This window comes from Nanorana parkeri, unplaced genomic scaffold, assembly GCF_000935625.1.
Source record: "Nanorana parkeri isolate BGI_ZX_2015 unplaced genomic scaffold, ASM93562v1 scaffold267, whole genome shotgun sequence".
Classification (NCBI taxonomy): domain Eukaryota; kingdom Metazoa; phylum Chordata; class Amphibia; order Anura; family Dicroglossidae; genus Nanorana; species Nanorana parkeri.
In genome coordinates this window covers 384,946-404,900 of record NW_017306535.1, presented here as the reverse complement: position 1 = coordinate 404,900, position 19,955 = coordinate 384,946, and the positions used below count along the sequence as shown (strand labels likewise).

At 44.2% G+C, this 19,955-nt stretch overlaps 1 protein-coding gene across 1 annotated transcript in view; it reads left to right on the top strand.

Moving 5' to 3' along the window:
* Positions 1–19,744: 19,744 nt before the first annotated feature.
* Positions 19,745–19,955, top strand: part of NOCT (nocturnin) — a 20,304-nt gene continuing 20,093 nt past the window's right edge. The window contains exon 1 of the mRNA XM_018557095.1: positions 19,745–19,951. Coding sequence (XP_018412597.1) covers positions 19,859–19,951 — 93 coding nt within the window. The 5' untranslated portion in view covers positions 19,745–19,858. The remainder of the gene's footprint in view (positions 19,952–19,955) is intronic.

Sequence of the window (19,955 nt, the reverse complement as noted above, 5' to 3'; positions counted from 1 at the left end):
CCATGGAGCGTTAAAGTAAGGAGTAGAGCAGAGGTCTCAAACTCAATCCACTCGGGGGCCACTGGATACATTTTCTTTTCCCAGGGGGGCGGCTTGCCAAATTTCATAAAATGTAATGCTTCTAAACAAAATGTAACTTTATATGGTACCAGTGTTAATGTCTGCGTGTGTTTATAATGTCAGTTTATGTATTTGTAATGGCTTCTTTGTATGCAACGTTAGTATATTTTTTTGTGATGCTTTGTGTTTATTGTCAGGATTTCTGTGAGTGATGTGGGTATGTGTGTTAATGTTTCTGTGTGTGTCATATCAGTATGTATACATATGTATGTGTGTGCAGTGTCAATATGTGTGTGTGTGTGTGTGTGTGTGTGTGTGTGTGTGTGTGTGTGTGTGTGTGTTTTTCCCACAGGTTTTAATTGTAGTCATAGAGGACCAACAGATTCACACATTTATTCACACACATAAATACTCACACAGAGAAATACACACACATAGAAATACACACACAAACCCAAACACAGATATATGCACACAGACAGAAATACGCACATGGAGAAATATGCACACACACAGAATTACGCACACACACAAACTAATACACCCATAATCATACATCCACAACCAGAAATACACACACACACAATAAGGCCCCATTCACACCTCTAAGTTTATGAAATATTCTAACTGCAATAGCTGCTAATGATGGGAAAATTTGTCTGATGCTTATCTACTCACATTAAAAAGTTTTTTTTTATATTGTAGCTGGGGGATTTTATTTTTCATTTTTAATATTTATTTATTTTCCTCTCTGTATATACAGTATATGATCATTCTGACTCCTGTAGTGCAAACAGCTTCACTTAGCAGCTTCTTTAAAAAATAAATCTAAGTTGTAGACATTTTCAGAACATTGTAAATAAGGATAATTACATCACCATCACCATTGCCAAGAGGTTTACTTTTCAACGTCCCTGTGCTCTGAATGAGATATCTAATGAATATAGTCATTGGAGAACTCTGTACCTTTCACACCTAAATACCAGTTTGCACCCTTTACCTCCAATACCAGCCTACACCCTTCACCACCAATACCAGTCTGAACCCTTCACCCTCCAATACCATCCTCCAACCTTCACCCTCCAATACCAGTCTGCACCCTTCACCCTCCAATACCAGCCTCCAACCTTCACCCTCCAATACCAACCTGCATCCTTTACCTCCAAAACCAGTCTATACCATTCACACTCAAATACCAGCTTGCACCCTTTACCTCCAATACCAGCCTACACTCTTCCCCTAAAATACCAGCCTGCACCCTTTACCTCCAATACTAGACTACACCCTTCACCTCCAATACTAGTCTGCCCCCTTCACGTTCAATACCAACCCGTACGATTCACACTCAAATACCTGGTTGCACCCTTCACACCTAAATACCAGCTGCTCCCTTACTGCCTAAATATAAACCTGCACTGCTCATAACCCAATTTCAGCTTTCACTTGCCATAACTAGCCTGCACCCTTCAAACCCCAATCCCATCCTTCATCCTTCACACCCCAATACCAGCCTGCACCTTTTACACCTGAATACAAGTCTACATTCTTCACCCTCCAATACCAGCCCTTTCACCTCCAATACCAGCCTGTCCCATTCACACTCAAATACCAGTCTGCACCCTTAATACCTAAATACAACCCTGCACTGTTCACACCTCATCCCAGTCTGCACTTTTTACACCCCAATTTCAGCCTTCATTCTATGAGGACGTCACAACTTAGATGTAGGGAAGGCAGTGGACGTAGTGTACCTGGGTTTTGCAAAAGCATTTGATACGGTACCGCATAAACGCTTGATACACAAGCTACAAACTATGGGCACTGATGAAACGGTATGCATATGGATAGAGACCTGGCTAAAAGAATGTGTCCAAAGAGTATCAGAGAAGGACAACAAAACTAATAAAGGGGCTGGAGGACGTAAGCTATGAGGAAAGATTACAAAATGTAAACATGTTCACTCTAGAAATGAGGCGATGAAGAGGGGACATGATTTTGATATACAAACTGTTTAATGGTGATAGTAATATCAGTAATAAACTTTTTCTGTAAATTCACTAGAAAAGACAAGGGGCCACCACCTGAAATTGGAGGAGCAAAGGTTTAACCACAAAGGGCAAAGGGACTTATTTTCTGTTAAAGTGGTAACATTGTGGAACTCTCTTCCACAAGCCAAGGTATACGCAGGAAGTATGGAATCATTCAAAAGTTGTTTGCATAACTTCCTCTGAGACCATAACATACAGGGGTACAGGTACCCTTAATGACTGTAACACTCAGACATTCACACACACACAAACACACACATGCTCACAAAGGTTGAACTTGATGGACCTGTGTCTTTATTCAACCTCAAATACTATGTAACTATGTAACCCTTCACACCCCAAAACAAGCCTACACCCTTTACCAGCCTAGTACCAGCCAATACTCTTCACACCTCTATAGCAGCCTGCACTATTCATACTCCAGTACCAGCCGACACCATTAACAACTCACGATATTGGCCAGCTCTATGCAAATATTGCACCAATATTGCAGACAACACCAATGTTGAGGTGGAAACCAAGAACTGGCTTTATTGAAGGAAGCACACAGAGTTTATACCTGACAAGATCAGATTAGAGTTCAGTGTGTCCCCTCCCCCAGACAGCTAGGTGCCACATTAGAAGTCTTTTAAGCACAGCCACTCTTTGGGATGAATGTCCTATATTTAGAGAGGAGCTTAATCACATCATTGCAAACAATGGCCCCTCCCCCAGACAGTCAGCTGCCTTTAGAAGAATGGTTCACACCAAGGCAAATAGTGACAAGTTCTCTCTCTAGATGAAATATTAAACTGGAAACACACAGCACAAAAAGTTCTCTGGGGTAATAAATCTCTGCAGCCCTAGGCCCGTGGTCTGTAGGAAGGAGGCTAGCCCTCAGGCTCCTCCAGCAGCCCTGGTGGCGGTTCAGTCCGTCACAAGGACCCTCAGAGAAAAGGGTCCAAGCAGTGTAGGCTGACGACTCCCAGAGCTGGAGTACAAGCAGGGGAACTGAATGAGGCAGTGGAAGTCAGCTAAAGCTGGAAGTTCAAATACAAGGCAGGGTGCTGCAATGCAGAGTAGGTGGCATGGGATGCTGAGTAGGTGGCAGGGGTTCCCCAGGATTTGGAATCTAAAAGCCAGCCGATTTTCTTCAGAGCTCCAAATGGTGGAGATGGGCTTGGCTGCGTGCTGACCCCAGGTCACAATCCCTAGGTCCACCCAACTAGCCTAACAGGTACAGGGTACAAATCAAAGGTTATGGACAGGCTGAAGACTTCCAGGGACCAAGCGAAGTACAGCGTAGACTGTAGACAGGGATTTCCAAGGACAAAAGGGAAGCACAGGGCAGCATTTAGACAGGGATTTCCAAGGACAAAAGGGAAGCACAGGGCAGCCTGTAGACAGGGATTTCCAAGGACAAAAGGGAAGCACAGGGCAGCATTTAGACAGGGATTTCCAAGGACAAAAGGGAAGCACAGGGCAGCCAGTAGACAGGGATTTCAAGGACAAGCCAAAGGTTCGGTACACGGGAAAACTTCCAGGAATTCAGGGTAAATCACAAATGGGGGACTCGGCAACTAGCTTAGGAAAGCATTGCTCAGGCAACGTGCAGTTCGCTGCCCTGGGTTTAAATAGAGACAGGAAGAGGGAGGATCCACAGGATTGGCCACAAGCCGACTGCACTGATTGGCCGAGAAGCTGCATAAGAAACAGCAGGAGCGGTTGGCCGACGCCTAAAGCTTGCAGACAGGTGCAAGTGTGAGTCAGGTTTAGAGCACATGTCTGGAGGTCTACAAGCACCAGCACAGCCCTGCATGCCTGCAGAACCAGGGGTACGAGATATGTATATACTTGAACTACAAGTAACAGCTCAGCTGCAAGTCTGCAGCAGAACTGTGACAGCAAGCTACAACTCTCAGTATACTGAGACGCCGTAGCTGAAACGGATCCCGACAATTATGTCTGGATCCACCCAGCTGCGTGAGTAACAGTTGGCTCTGTCTATCTAGAGGCAGAGCCAGCTGTACCCGCCCCCTCTCACCCGTCCGTTCTGCCAGTCAGTGCTGGAGGATCGGACAGGGGAGGGGGGAATACAGCACCTCCCCTGTCACGGCTCGCTGCAGTGACAGGATCGAGAAGTGAGCGAGCGACGGAATGTGTTCGCTCACTTCCCGATCTACTGAGCCGACCTGTGACAGTTTCATTGTCTGAGGTCGGCTAGAACTATAAGGTGAGTGAAAAGCACTCACCTCATAGTTCACCTTTAACACCATCCTTCAATTTAGATATCTAAATATAGATTGTAAGCTCTTATACCTTTCTATGTTTTGTATCTCTTCCTCATAATAGTGTGTAAGCTTCTCCACCATTATACATTAAAAGCCAATAAATTCTAAGCTCTGCTTTCCACTTGAATATGTAAATGTGTTGGGTATATAATATATATCAAGACAAACACACACACGAGCAAAGCTTGTCTGTTCCCTGACTGCTTAATTAGCGACTGTGTGTTTATTTACACATAATTGTCACTAGTTATGTGGTTTATGTAGTGTTTTATAGTACTTTGGTGTAAACAATGTTTTTAGTCAGGCTTTGAACATAGGGAGTTACAGTATAACATTATGACTGTGGTAAATTACATGGCTGTGTGCTTTGGTGCCAGCTGGATCTCTACCTTCATATTCTCAAGAAAGACAATAATGTAACCTTTGAGATTTAAAGTATACTTTCAGGAAAACAAGTAAATACACATTTTATATGTGTCTTTTGTCTGAACCAGTTTTTGTTTTTTGTTTTTTTGTTAAAAAATATACTTTAGTTATATATAAGATATATAAAAAAACAAATACTTAATTGGGGTACAATTCACCATGTTCTGTGACACAGCACAATAGAACAATGCATAGCAATACAGTTCAATCACACTAATAAATTACATTCACTCAGCGACAAAAAGGTCTTGGCCCTGCCATGCCATTCATAACACTGCTTTACACCATACCAAATATGTGGTTCCTAAGGTACCACCAGCAATACCTGGCAGCGGCATGTCAGACGTGCAATGCCCAAATAAAACCCCAGCTCCACACATCCTACATGGCACCGCAACAAATCCAACTATGTATAACAACGTTCAGAAATCAATGGGTGTGATGGGGGAAAGAGAAGAGGGAAAAGGGAGACTGTCAAGAGATCACAGGCCGAAGCTTTATTGAAGGACGAATACAGATACAAATACAGATAGGGAGAGTGAGGGAAGGGAATACCTTGTCAGATGTCCTCTTTCTCCTTAAAGTCCATAAGGTTAATCTGAGCCGGCTTATTAGATCACTTAAAAATTGAGCAACTTCTTTTAACCACTTCAGGAACACAATATGTATATAAACGGTTCCGTCCTGAAGTGGTCATACCAAGATCATGGCTGCTAAAGCACCAGACAGGTACCATTTTTCTCAGCCAGTGCCTGTCTGTCACATACAAGTGTTTGGGCAGCAATCCCTGCAATCTGGCTATCCGGGCTCCACTGTCCCCTGTATGGGCCCGGTACTGGCACAGCAGGTCTCTACAGCTAAATCAGAGGGAGATCAGCACACTTCTAGTAGCTGAGCTTCCCTCCGATCACTGGAACTGGAAACAATGATGATTTTGTCAATTCCAGTTTCAACCTGTCATTTCTCTTTGCTTCATCAGGTTCTTTGGGGTGCACAGGTGACATTAGGGGTCTAATAGATTCCCTGATGCCTCCATAAAGGGGACCTGTCACTTCCTGTATGTTATCACATAGGGGTCTGAAAAGCAACTGATAGCAATAAAGTTAAGTGTAACCCCACCCCCACATACATGTGCATACAAATGCAAATATGCGTCCAGTGCACCTACGTGTGAAAAAAAAAAACGATCGCGCCACACATGTATCATATCACTGAGAGCAATAACTCTATGGCCATTACTCACTGTTAACTCTAAATTGATGAGTGGTAAAGGCTTTCGAAGCATCACCTATTCGCAATCTTGGGTACTTCATTCAAACTGTGGTGCTAAGTGGAAAGGTTGGATTGGTATCTACATGTCACTTTCCTGTGTCAGGTGACCTCATGGGGGGGGGGGGGGAGACACACTTTAAAGCAGAACATTGGGTGCATGAGTTAAGTGATTTTTCAACCATACATACAGAAAGCATTAAAGCAGTGGTTCTCAACCTTTCTAGGGCCGGGACCCCTTGGTAACATTTGCCAACTTGTGGTGACCCCCAACTGTAAAATTTAGGGATGACGCAGCTGCTGCAGCAACATCTGTGCTAGGAGTTGGCTGAGGAGGACTCTCACCTAGCACAGCAGAAATCACACAGCGACCCACAGGTTGAGAACCACTGGCGTACGCCGTCAGAATAATAAAAAAAAAAAAACACCATAGGAATGCATAGCTAGATTCCTTTTGGCTCTTTCACTCTGCAATAGCCAATAGCAAACTAGATATTGCTCCCGCTCCCTACTGCTGTCAATCACTAGAAGAGGACCTGATGGAGAACTGCAGGTCCACCTCTGCTGATTGGCAGCAACAGAGGGCGGGTGCAATAGCTAGTTTGCTATTGGCTATTGCAAAGTGAAATAGCCAATAGGAATCTAGCTATGCATTCCTATGGCGGCCCACGATGTCAGAAAAAAAACCACGATCGCAAGGAAAGGTTTACTCTGCTCGATCGAGCAGAGTAAACCTTTCTGGGAGAAAGTGTTTCTCTCCCGGGCAGCCGGGAGCCGCTATCTGATAATGGGAGACTCCCGGACGACCCCAGGCTAATCGTCATTCGACCCCCGACGGGGTGGCGACCCACAGGTTGAGAACCGCTGCATTAAAGGGTTATTCAACCCTCAGCGGTTTTTGCATATACTGTATCTACTGCTAGCAAGCAGTAGATATATGCAAAAACATTTAAAAAAAACATGTAAAAAGGGTTTAAACTTACCTGTGTCTTCGCCGCACGCTCCTGAACATTTGAAGATTCTCGGGCGGCCGCAAAGGATCTTGGGGTGGGCGCATGTGCAGTTCAGATCTTCGGCCGGGAGATGAGGAGAGACACAAGGTAAGTAAATGCAGCAGCGTGCACCCGTACAGACTCCGTGCGACAGGAAGTGCCTGTTGAGTCAGCGCTGGATCGGAGACCGGCTCCAGAGCTGGAGGGACTCCTCAAAACTACAGGAAAGAAGAAGATGAAGTTGATCAGATCAAGAGGCATCACTTAAGGTAAGCCCTTACACTAACATTTGGGGAGGGGGGAAATTGTATCCTTTAATGTCACTTTAAATTGCAACTGCCTTGGAAAATGTCTTTCTTGCCTAAATGGCATAAAAGCTGTAAACATTCTAACCTAACCTATAATTAGAAATGAGTCAAAACTTCTTGTGGTAATCATGGTTACAGCTTTTAAAGTAAGTATAACACTATAGCTGTACGACTTGTCATGAAAAAGGAAAACTAAATGTCTTCACACAATAAAATGTCCTGTTATTTCACACAAGAAACATATCCTTTTCCACTTTAAATACTAACAGGAGCAGCCAAACTTGACACACAGAGACTTGCAGTAATTAGGTTGATGGAATACATATGGAGGCAACAAATACTGCAATAAAACAATGGAAGAATTCAGATTCTCCTAGCAGCTAAGAGGAATTTCCATTTCAATGATCCATATTTTACTCTGCAATCTAAATACCTAGTTTAGGCTCCTTCAAGTAACGAGCAGAACATAGAGAAGTTAAAGGACAACTGTGCTTTTACGCTAAACTCCTCTAATTCACTCCCATCCCTCCTGAACAAACCTGCACCAATAGTTCTCACTCACACACCCCAGCTCCTTAATAAGGGTGCCCATACAGTTCTTGAGGAACCAGCCAAAATTCGCACAGTGGGTGCCGCTGTTAGCACCTTTTCGGCCTGCATCCCTTGATTCGTTGATCAAAGGAGCTGGTTGGAAAATCTTCATACGACCACATCCGGTAGCCAGCGAGCTGCCGCTCTGGTCAGGTATTCTGACAGCGCTGTCTAGGGATGCACCGATACCACTTTTTTAGGACCTAGTACGAGTAGCGATACTTTTAATCAAGTACTCGCCAATACCAATTACCGATACTTTTTCTTAAAGGGACAGGTCACATTTTTTCTAAAGCAATACAATGATGAATGAATCCTTACTTGATATAATCACTATTCAGCAATGGAAAAAAAAAGTATTTTATTTATTCATGCTGTATTTACTCAGCTATGATTCCCTGGCTGGAATCCATAGTTTTGCACCTGTAAGTTGCAATATCACAGGCCAAACCTCTGCTTTGCTCCAATTATCATATCGCCACCAAGCTTTTCCAAAAGAAAAAAAAATCTTAAACTTACATTTAGGCCTCATTCACATGACTAACAGCCAGCCCATACAGATCCGTGCTGCGGATGGATCCTGTCTGTGTCCGAGCAGGGACACCCGCAGTACGCAGCAAGGATTGAAAAGATTTTTTTTTTTACTTTTGGAAAAGCATGGTGGAGTTATAATTGGAGCAAAAGCAGAGGTTTGGCCTGTGATATTGCAACTTGTGGTGCAAAACTATGGATTCCAGCCAGGAATTCATAGCTGAGTAAATACAGCATGAATAAATAAAATAATGTTTTTTTTACATTGCTGAATAGTGATTATGTCAAGTAAGCATTCATTCATCTTTGACCATGCTGTATTAATATATCTAACATTGCAAGGCATTCCTGGACCTGTATATCAATATCTTTTGTATTTTTTTAAAATGTGCCAGTTATACAGAATTAGATATAGCTGTGCCACACTATACAATACAGTGTTCTGGAGTTTGGACATGTGCTCATCTATTTTCCCCACAATCGAGATACAAGCCTTAGTTAGCAATGGCATGATCTAAATATTCATTTCATTTCATTACTCAATGTCTTTAATTTTATATTATAAAGTTTATAATATAAAAAAAAGACATTGAATAATGAAATAAATATTTAGATCATGCCATTGCTAACTAAGGCTTGTATCCCCATAGTGGGGAAGATAGATGAGCACATGTCCAGACTCCAGAACACTGTATTGTATAGTGTGGCACAGCTATATCCAATTCTGCATGCATACCTGGCTTTATATTATAAAGTTTTTATAATATAAAGCCAGGTATACAGAATTGGATATAGCTGTGGCACCCTACAGTCTGGACATGTGCTCATCTATTTTCCCCACTATGGGGATACAAGCCTTAGTTAGCAATAGGCATAATCTATATATTCATTTTCTATTGTCTTTTTTTTAAATATTATATGGCATATGCAGTCAACATTACGACATTACAGGCATATATATATTTTTTGTCATGTGTCCAGCCGCCATGCGGTGCTACTAACCTGCTGCTGTGACGTCTCCTTCAGCCACTCCGTGTCACAGCCTAGTCATTTGCTCCATGCTGGCCTCTTCTCCCGCTGATTGGCCGATTGGCATGGTTCCGCTCCAGTCAGGAGTGAGGACTGAGGACTTGGAGGCGGAGTTTACTACAGCCGTAGAGGAGAAGGTCGCGGCCATGTTTTTTGAATGCAGACGCTATGGAGGTCGGCGGTTTCGTATCCTCGGAGATGGCACAGGTACTCGTTTTATGTATCGGAGTATTTGCACGAGTACGAGTACTCATGCAAATACTCTGTATCGCCGCCGATACCGATGCTTGTATCGGTATCGATGCATCCCTAGCGCTGTGAGAATACAATGCAAACAGCGGGGATTCCTCGATCAACACACACGTAGTTTTGATGGAGGAATCTGTTCTATTTTTTTTTCCGTCCGCCCGTGGGTTAACATAGGTCAGGTAAAACATTATTGGGTTCACTTTTGCTGCCTGTGCGAACTTGGCCATATGTTCGCAGTTTGAGCGAACAGTAAACATGCAAAGTTTGCTGCGAACAGGCCCAGATTCCCCACAAGGCCACCGTGGCCCAGCCTCGGGGCGGCAGTGCGCAGAGGGGCGGCAGCGGTGTCCTTGTGGGGAAGTTGCCCTCTCTACATTCAGTCCTGCTTTGTACAAGCAGGACTGAATGTAGAGTGAGGCAGACGATTTTTGTTTACATGTGAAATCGGCGATGTCGCTGAGATCACATATAAACAGTGTGCTGCCTTCTCCCCTCCCCTCTGCACTTACCTCTCTCCTTTGGTTCCATCCTCCGCCGCCGAGTGGCCTTGGGGCGGCAGGGAGAGTAAATCCGGCCTTGGCTGTAAACCGAGTTCGGCAGTGAACATCCCTAAGTGTGCCTGACTGTTGATAGCTATTTATGCCACTGTGTCTTTGCCGCACGCTCCCGTCTACTTAGGTGTTGTGATTCTTGGAGGAGGATTGTGGAAAGAGAGAAGCCTTGTTGCTCATACTGAGAGTGCTTTCTAAGCCAATCTGCTTAAATACAATTACAAAACAGGGCTTTTAGTCAAATGCATTTGCAAATATCCACATCATGTCATGGCACTACTGAAGAGTTTGGTCCTTTATTCTGCATTGAGTTTCCCAACTGTGGGACATATAAAAATGCACAAACAGAAAGCAGACTACACACCAGAAACCTAAACATTACATTTACAGTAATACCTTGGTTTATGAGCATAATTTGTTCCGCAAGCATGCATGCTTTCCATAGTAAATAATGGAAATTCAGATGATTCGTTCCACAACCCAAAAATATTCATATAAAAATGATTACAATACTGTACTGTAATATAATACTGTATAAAATATAAAGAAAAATAAACCAATTAACGGTACCTACGTGGCTGGTGTGAGGGGGACAAGAGAGAGGGGGATTATTGTGTAGGACGACTTTCACTATCACTAACGGAATCACTGCTATCTCAGGATCACATTTTAGAAAAAAAGCTATATTAGAAAAAAAGTAGCAGTTTTGTCCGGAGTTCTTCTTTAATTCTATTGACTATACTGCATGTAAAATGATCATTGCTCCTGTTTCCTGCCTATTTCAAGATGTCAAGCATAAGAATTCACTACATAAACATGACATCCATGTACTCTAATTCATCATTTGTTCCTACACCCTTTAATGGTAACAGCTACCTGACAATAACAGAATAACTTGTATTTTAACAGTACAAAATGCCTTTTGTTTCAGCACGCCTTGCGACGGGTTATATAACACCCAGAACACAGAGTTCCCACAAAATAGAGTGTGTCTAAAGGTAATGTTTGTTGAGGTAACACATCTGAACTTTGATCTAATAGTAAAGTATTAGTGATGTTAAACAAGGTAATAACAAAGTATGTTTAGATGGACTTTCTACTTCTACTTTATCTTTGTCCCTGAAAATTGTTAACTCTTTTGTTACAAGAGCTGCTAGCAGCCACAAGATTTGTAACGGGCATGGCGTAACAATATTCATAGCTTTTTACCTATTATATATTTGGATTTCGGTAAAACAATGACAAATAGCAAAGAAAAATTTTTTGAGGTATTTAAGTGAACCATACAAAAAAATGCATGTGCCCCAATCCAGTTATCTAATGGACCACTTCTATTCCTCGACTTCTACTGTAAGATAAGATCATGGTGACCTGCAATAATTATTGTACAATGCAATTACTTAAAGTGGAACTGCTAGCTAACAAATTATATGATGGATGCTTGAGTGTGCAAGGGGAAGGCAGGTGCGCATATCAGATATATCCCCATATGATACGTCTCTATTCCAATGATCAGTTTATCTGAGATTTCTGCACCAAGTGTTCATTCTACCAGTTCGAAAGCAGCCACTGTAATCTATGGGGAGAGGTTTTCTCTACAGATAACTACAGATATCCACAATCCAAACATCTAATAAAATTTGGCTATAAATATATACATATGAATCAGTCAGATGTACCTGCTTGTATCTTGGAAAGGGGCAGCACTAAGAGCTCCCTGGCACCAGCTTCTCTTATTATAAAACAATAGCGATCAGGATGTCTGCCTTGGGCTTGGGCTTTTAGGGCCTTGGGGTATGTAAGTGCTTCCCAATGGGGCCTTGACAATTGGGGGAATGTTCTCTCTGTAGGGTGAGACAGTGGTGGCAAGAACAGATAGATGTGGAAATGATTGCCATTGAACATCTAGATAATCTGATATCTGAAATGGGAACACTAAAATTAGTAAGAATCATTGATCTGCTGTCTTGTACCCCACTCCACTCTATCCACTAGTTTGGGTCATCTTTAAAGCCCATCTCTGGACAAACCAAAAATGTACCCTTGCGGTGGGGCTAACCCCCGCGCTGGAAAGGTTAAGCGCTTGTTTTTGTCTAGGGCCAAAACAGGTTTACTTACCTGGTCCCTGCTACCCTATCAACAAAGTCCAAATCCCCTTTGCACTGCCACGGTCTCAAAGCCACAAGGTATATGTGGTGCCCAGGTGACCACACGGATGCTGCCGTGAAAATCACTAATAGCAAATAAAAGTAATTCACCGGCACTAGTGCCGGTGAATTACTTTTTTTTGCTACCCTATCAGTCTTCCCCTTAGCTCCAGCTAGTGGAATGTTCCTTTGCATCCTTATGTCCAATACAGATCTATGGAACCTGCATTAGACATGATGACTTAGACCACCGGAGTGAGTCGGGGAAAAAGAGACTGGTCTGGCAACCTGGAGGGAGTGGGGGGAGCGAGCATCAGGTAAGTAAATCTGCTATATTCTAGCCCCTAGACAAAAATGAACACTTAACCTTTGCAGTACGGGAGTAGCCCCACTGCATGGGTAGATTTTTTGTTTGCCCAGTGATGCGCTTTAAAGTAAGAGATATATATTAAAGAATAACTACTTATTTTATAGCTGCTTTACCTTACCCCTTAGTATTATACCATTGGGCATAGTGGATGTAAAGGGAGCAGATGCCATCCTTAAACATGTGTTATGGAACAAGTCCCTGACTTGTTTAAGATGGACTGCATCAACTTTAGTTAACCAGGTAATTCCATATGCATATGAATTGTCCAGAGAAACACCAAAACATTTGGGGTGTATGGGTGAGGTCTGATTTGTCTTCTGATACACCTGTGTAAACGGGGGATTCAGCTCACAGTGGTTCCCTCCTTTTCTTATATTTAATCTGCTTATCTAACTATATGTTTGTCCTGTGATAAGTTTTGTTTCGAGTTGTATTTATGACACTGATCCCATGAATGAGATCTTGATAAGTGGTGATGTTCTTTCATTGTTTCTTTGTTTACAAATATTGTGCAACGATTCTATGAATACCATGACCATCTTTGATTCTTTGATTGTTGAACTTCTATCATTGGACAGTGTTTGTACTTATGTTTGTTATGTGCAATAACAAAATAAAAACAGTTTAAAGATTTGCATTGGGTCTACCCCCACACTGCAAGGGTTAAGTGCTCATTTTTGTGTAGGTGCTAAAAAAAGTTATACTCACCAGAACCGTGGAGCCAGCTGGCTGCTCCTCCGCTGCATCGATAATGTGTCCCTCAGCGTTCTCACGTCCTATACACTGTGACTCGAGTATCCCACCACTGCAGGAAGGGAGGCTCCGGTGACCAGTCTCAGAACAAGCCAGCTCCGAGAAACGGGTGAGTATAACTTTCTTTTTCTAGCACCTAGACAAAAACTAGCACATAACCCTTGCATTGTGGGTGTAGTCCCACTGCAAGGGTTAAGAACACTTTTGCTTGGAGTTCTGCTTTAAAAAAAGACTGACTGCATCAGTACTAATAACCATCAGCATTGACATCAATGGATGCAATAATACCCAACAACATTGGTGCCAGTGGTTGCAATAATAACCCCCGGCAATGGTGTCACTGAACGCAATAGTAGCCCTCAGCAGTGGTACCAGTGGACGCAATAATAAATCTCAGCATTGATACCAGTGGACACAATAATACCCTCAGCACTGGGGCCAGTGGATGCAATAATAACCCTCAGCATTGGTACCAGTGGACACAATAATAACCCTCAGCACTGGGGCCAGTGGATGCAATATTAACCCTCAGCATTGGTACCAGTGGACACAATAATAACCCTCAGCACTGGGGCCAGTGGATGCAATAATAACTCTCAGCATTGGTACCAGTGGACACAATAATATCCTCAGCACTGGGGCCAGTGGACGCAATAATAACCCTCAGCATTGGTATCAGTGGACGCAATAATAACCCTCAGCATTGGTACCAGTGGATGCAATAATAACCCTCATCATTGGTACCAGTGGACACAATAATAACCCTCAGCACTGGGGCCAGTGGATGCAATAATAACTCTCAGCATTGGTACCAGTGGACACAATAATATCCTCCGCACTGGGGCAAGTGGACGCAATAATAACCCTCAGCATTGGTACCAGTGGACGCAATAATAACCCTCAGCATTGGTACCAGTGGACACAATAATAACCCTCAGCATTGGTACTAGAGCTGCAGCTAACGATTATTTTCAAAATCGATTAGTAAGCCGATTATTAAGTTTGATTAATCGGTTAATCAGATTTTTTTAAAAGGCTCCAGTGATGGACTACTAGTTTGTATTGAGATTGTAGTCCATCACAGGAGCAAGCTTGGCGCGGTGGAAGTAAAAAAAAGTGTGGTGTGCAATATAGTACATTATACAGCAGTGCAATGCAGAATACCAGCAGCTTTAGAGGAATACAAGAAATCCCAGCAATAGTACATTATACTATATGTTCTATTGCTGGGATTTGTAGTACTCTGTAGCTGCTGGTATTCTGCATTGCACTGTATATAATGCACTATTGCTGGGATCTGATGTATTCCTCTATAGCTGGTGTTATTGGAGAGGACGGGTATGATGCTGGAATGGAGTGCAGGAATAGAAAGGACAGGTATGATTGTGGAATGGGGTGCAGAGGATGGGTATGATGATGGAATGGAGTGCAGGGATGGAGAGGACAGGTATGATGGTGGAATGGAGTGCAGGGAAGGAGAGGATGGGTATGATGGTGGAATGGAGTGCAGGGATGGAGAGGACGGGTATGATGGTGGAATGGAGTGCAGGGATGGAGAGGATGGGTATGATGGTGGAATGGGGGGGCAGACGTTGGGGATGATGGGGGAATGGGGTGCAGGGATGGAGAGGATGGGTATGATGGTGGAATGGAGTGCAGGGATGGAGAGGACGGGTATGATGGTGGAATAGGGTGCAGGAATAGAGAGGACGGATATGATGGTGGAATGGGGTGCAGAGGACGAGTATGATGATGGAATGGAGTGCAGGGATGGAGAGGATGAGTATGATGGTGGAATGGAGTGCAGGGATGGAGAGGACAGAATGATGGTGGAATGGAGTGCAGGGATGGAGAGGATGGGTATGATGGTGGAATGGGGGGCAGACATTGGTCATGATGGTGGAATGGGGTGCAGAGGGTGGGTATGATGGTGGAATAGGGTGCTGAGGACGGATGGGTATGATGGTGGATTGGGGTGCACGGTGTTGGGTCCCCAGGTTCCAGGCTCCAGGGTGCTCGGGGCACTTACTGTCTGAACATTCCCTCCATGTCTTTGATCTGCTGAACTCCTTGAACTTGGTGTAGGGGTTGAAGACACTCATGCTGGGCTGCTCCCTCTCTCCGTCCTCCGGGTCCCCCATCCGCAGCCGCCGGTTCAGCCTGGATGCCAGCTCGTCCTCAGCCATCCTCTCCGTCCCCCGGCTGACACCTGTCGCTCTCACATCCCCGGAACCCGTCATGTGACCGCATCGGTCCGGCTAGATGTAAGGAGCGCCGAGATTGGAGGAGAGCCAGGGGCCGGACCGCGGCATGTGCGGTGCCGTGCGCGTGTGTGGAGCAGCGAACAGGCAATTTAATAGATAGCCGACTAATCGACGATGGAAAACGTTGACAACGTTTTCCATCGTCGATTTTTAATCGACTAAATCGAATAGTTGTTGCAGCTCTAATTGGTACCAGTGGGCACAATAATAACCCTCAGAACTGGTGCCCGTAGACCCAATAAAAACCCTCAGCATTGGCTTCTGTGGACTCAATAATAATGCCCCGGGATTTGTGAAAGTAGACACATTAATAACCCCCAGCATTGGGATCCGTGGACGTAATAATAACCCCTTAGTATTATAACCCCAGACATACGGTATTGGATGTAAAGGGAGCAGAGGTAGGTGCCATCCTTAAACATGCCTGAAATGAAGTCCCTGACTTGTTTAAGACCAGTCTGTGTCTGTTTTATATTGGGCCTTATTGCTTTAGCTTTGTATTGGGTATGATGGTGGAATGGGGTGCAGGGATGGAGAGGATGGGTATGATGGTGGAATGGAGTGCAGGGATGGAGAGGACGGGTATGATGGTGGAATAGGGTGCAGGAATAGAGAGGACGGATATGATGGTGGAATGGGGTGCAGAGGACGAGTATGATGATGGAATGGAGTGCAGGGATGGAGAGGATGAGTATGATGGTGGAATGGAGTGCAGGGATGGAGAGGACAGAATGATGGTGGAATGGAGTGCAGGGATGGAGAGGATGGGTATGATGGTGGAATGGGGGGCAGACATTGGTCATGATGGTGGAATGGGGTGCAGAGGGTGGGTATGATGGTGGAATAGGGTGCTGAGGACGGATGGGTATGATGGTGGATTGGGGTGCACGGTGTTGGGTCCCCAGGTTCCAGGCTCCAGGGTGCTCGGGGCACTTACTGTCTGAACATTCCCTCCATGTCTTTGATCTGCTGAACTCCTTGAACTTGGTGTAGGGGTTGAAGACACTCATGCTGGGCTGCTCCCTCTCTCCGTCCTCCGGGTCCCCCATCCGCAGCCGCCGGTTCAGCCTGGATGCCAGCTCGTCCTCAGCCATCCTCTCCGTCCCCCGGCTGACACCTGTCGCTCTCACATCCCCGGAACCCGTCATGTGACCGCATCGGTCCGGCTAGATGTAAGGAGCGCCGAGATTGGAGGAGAGCCAGGGGCCGGACCGCGGCATGTGCGGTGCCGTGCGCGTGTGTGGAGCAGCGAACAGGCAATTTAATAGATAGCCGACTAATCGACGATGGAAAACGTTGACAACGTTTTCCATCGTCGATTTTTAATCGACTAAATCGAATAGTTGTTGCAGCTCTAATTGGTACCAGTGGGCACAATAATAACCCTCAGAACTGGTGCCCGTAGACCCAATAAAAACCCTCAGCATTGGCTTCTGTGGACTCAATAATAATGCCCCGGGATTTGTGAAAGTAGACACATTAATAACCCCCAGCATTGGGATCCGTGGACGTAATAATAACCCCTTAGTATTATAACCCCAGACATACGGTATTGGATGTAAAGGGAGCAGAGGTAGGTGCCATCCTTAAACATGCCTGAAATGAAGTCCCTGACTTGTTTAAGACCAGTCTGTGTCTGTTTTATATTGGGCCTTATTGCTTTAGCTTTGTACACAAAGTTCTTTCTTAGAAATGTCATGTGAACCACTGGAAAGAGTTCAGAAGTGGATTTGTTCGTTGTTATTTACAGGTTGTTTTAGTCAATCATTGCGCTGGCCGTCTGCACCACTGAATGCAATATGAGACCCAAGATATTAGTGTGAAGAACATGTCAGCGTGCTAAAGAGAAATAGAAAGCCAGAACAGAGCTGTCTCCAGGCCTGTAGTTGTATTAGAGGTTTTTATGCAGGACTGCAAAAGCTGGAAATGTTGACAAAGCAGCACCAAAATGCTTTTTATTTTTTGGCTATCCTCTATCATTGAACATTTGTAAATATATCTGTGGCAGGTTAGGTAAGGTGTGGGAATTAAAATATTATTAACCAAATTGACATTCATATGTTTTATGGTCCCTTGTCATTACAGGGTGTATTTAATAATAAAGCACAATGAGCACATGCATCAATTCATTTTTTATAGGCTTCAAGTAGTTGCATGCTGATGCCGTCTGGAAGGTTTATTGAACACTATGGGCAGAGCAGCCTCTATGTACCTGACTGATGCATGGGCATGTATCATCCATTTATTATATACTCATGCAGTATTACCACCTGATAGATTACTGTGTGTTATAAAATTAGCTTTGCATAGATACCAGATTTGACAGACCTGTGATTTATACCTAGCGTTGCCACCTGTCCAGGATTCATCCGGACAGTGCGGGTTTTGAATGCTGTGTCCGGGTTTATGACAGCAGAAACCCGGACACAAGATGTGAGGCAGGCATGGCAACCAAAATTATGATTGGGGGTTCCGGCCCACCACTGAAAATAGTCTCAACTGTAATATTTACATATGAATGGTAGCCCTATTTTGATATAAATAAGCCATGACTCATTCTGCCAAACAAATGTCCGTTCGTCGCTAGTGTTCAGGTTTCGCTTGAGGAAAAGGTGCCAACCCTATATATACCTCCCCCAGAAGGGGTAGTATGCGTCTCTGGCCCTCTATACCGCCCAAGCCCAGAGTGTTTAGTATGCCTATGAACAGTATTTCCTGAGGCATCTATATATATATTCTCATTATTAGGTCCAAAGTTATGAATACTGAGTGAATGTTTGAAACTTATTTTATTGGCAGGGTGAGTTGAGGGCCATCTTTGGGGATGAACTGCAATCTGTCCAGTGTTCTGGTGGGTTATCATTTTATGACCTTCTTATTAGGAGTGTACGACTAAAACCATAAAACAGCCAGGCCAGAAAAAAACAACTTGGGTACTGAGCAGACTGTGGAATGTGAAGGATTTTCTTTTGAAGATCATTTAACCAGGAAACACCTATGTTTAATCTCTATGTGATTTAATCATATCCAGAAGTGGCTTATTTCAGCAAACTGAGGGGACAAGGGATTTCCTAATTAGTCTTGGGGTGCCCAGAACTTATTACGGACACACGCTCCACAGATGTATAGAAAAGCAGACTTATAGTTGTGATTCACTGTGTCTCTGTGTAGAGGGTCCATCTTGGTAGAGGCAGGGCTTTGCTTCCTCATGTCAGAGCCTACAGCCAGGAGAACAGTAAGCAGCAGTGCCTAAGATGATCTCACGCTGCAGATATACAGCTATGAGTGTCCAGTCACACTCACATACCAGGAAGTAAACTCTGAGTTTTCAAGAAGAAATGAAAAGTGAATAAAGTAACATTTCTAGATGTTCCCTATAATAAAGCAAATCTTCATTTTATAAAACCAGATCCACTTTATCAGCCAGTGTTAGATCAATGATCAATCATGAAGTGTGTGTGCAGCCTCCTGCCAGCGATATTTATAAAACCTGCAGAGCACAGCACAATAGCAATGTGTTCTGCTTGTATAACCTATTACCTACTTCCCATCAGTCAACTCCAGATCGTCCCCCGGCCTAGGGAAACCCTGCTCTGCTCCCGGCGGCGGCACTTCCCCGGGGGGAGCGCGACGTAGGTAAAATGAACAAAATCCAACCGCCACATTTATTTCACCGTTATTTACATCTATATTTATGTTTTTTATTGTTGTTTTACAAACAAAAAAAACAATTCTTCGCTTTCGGTTAGCGTAATGAAAGCAATACGTTCTTAGGTGACTTACTAGATTCCCCCCTGCGCCAGTGGACTATGCTGCCCGGTGACGTCACCAGATGTCCGACGTCAGGTTGTTCTGATGAATGTGGGGCGTGGCTCGGTGACTAAGAAGCCGGTATCAATAGGAAAGGGTCATAGTGATTCTTCCGTAGACTGTGTGACTTTCAGCGGGCGCTGTGATCTCGGGGGCCAGGGGTATCTTCCTTTGTTGTGAACACTGCGGGATGTATCAGAGTGCGGCGGGTAGGCTGTGCTCGGCGCTGAAAGACGTGCCCGCACTGTGCGCCTCCTCTCTGCGGCAGCAGCCACACCACTCCCCGG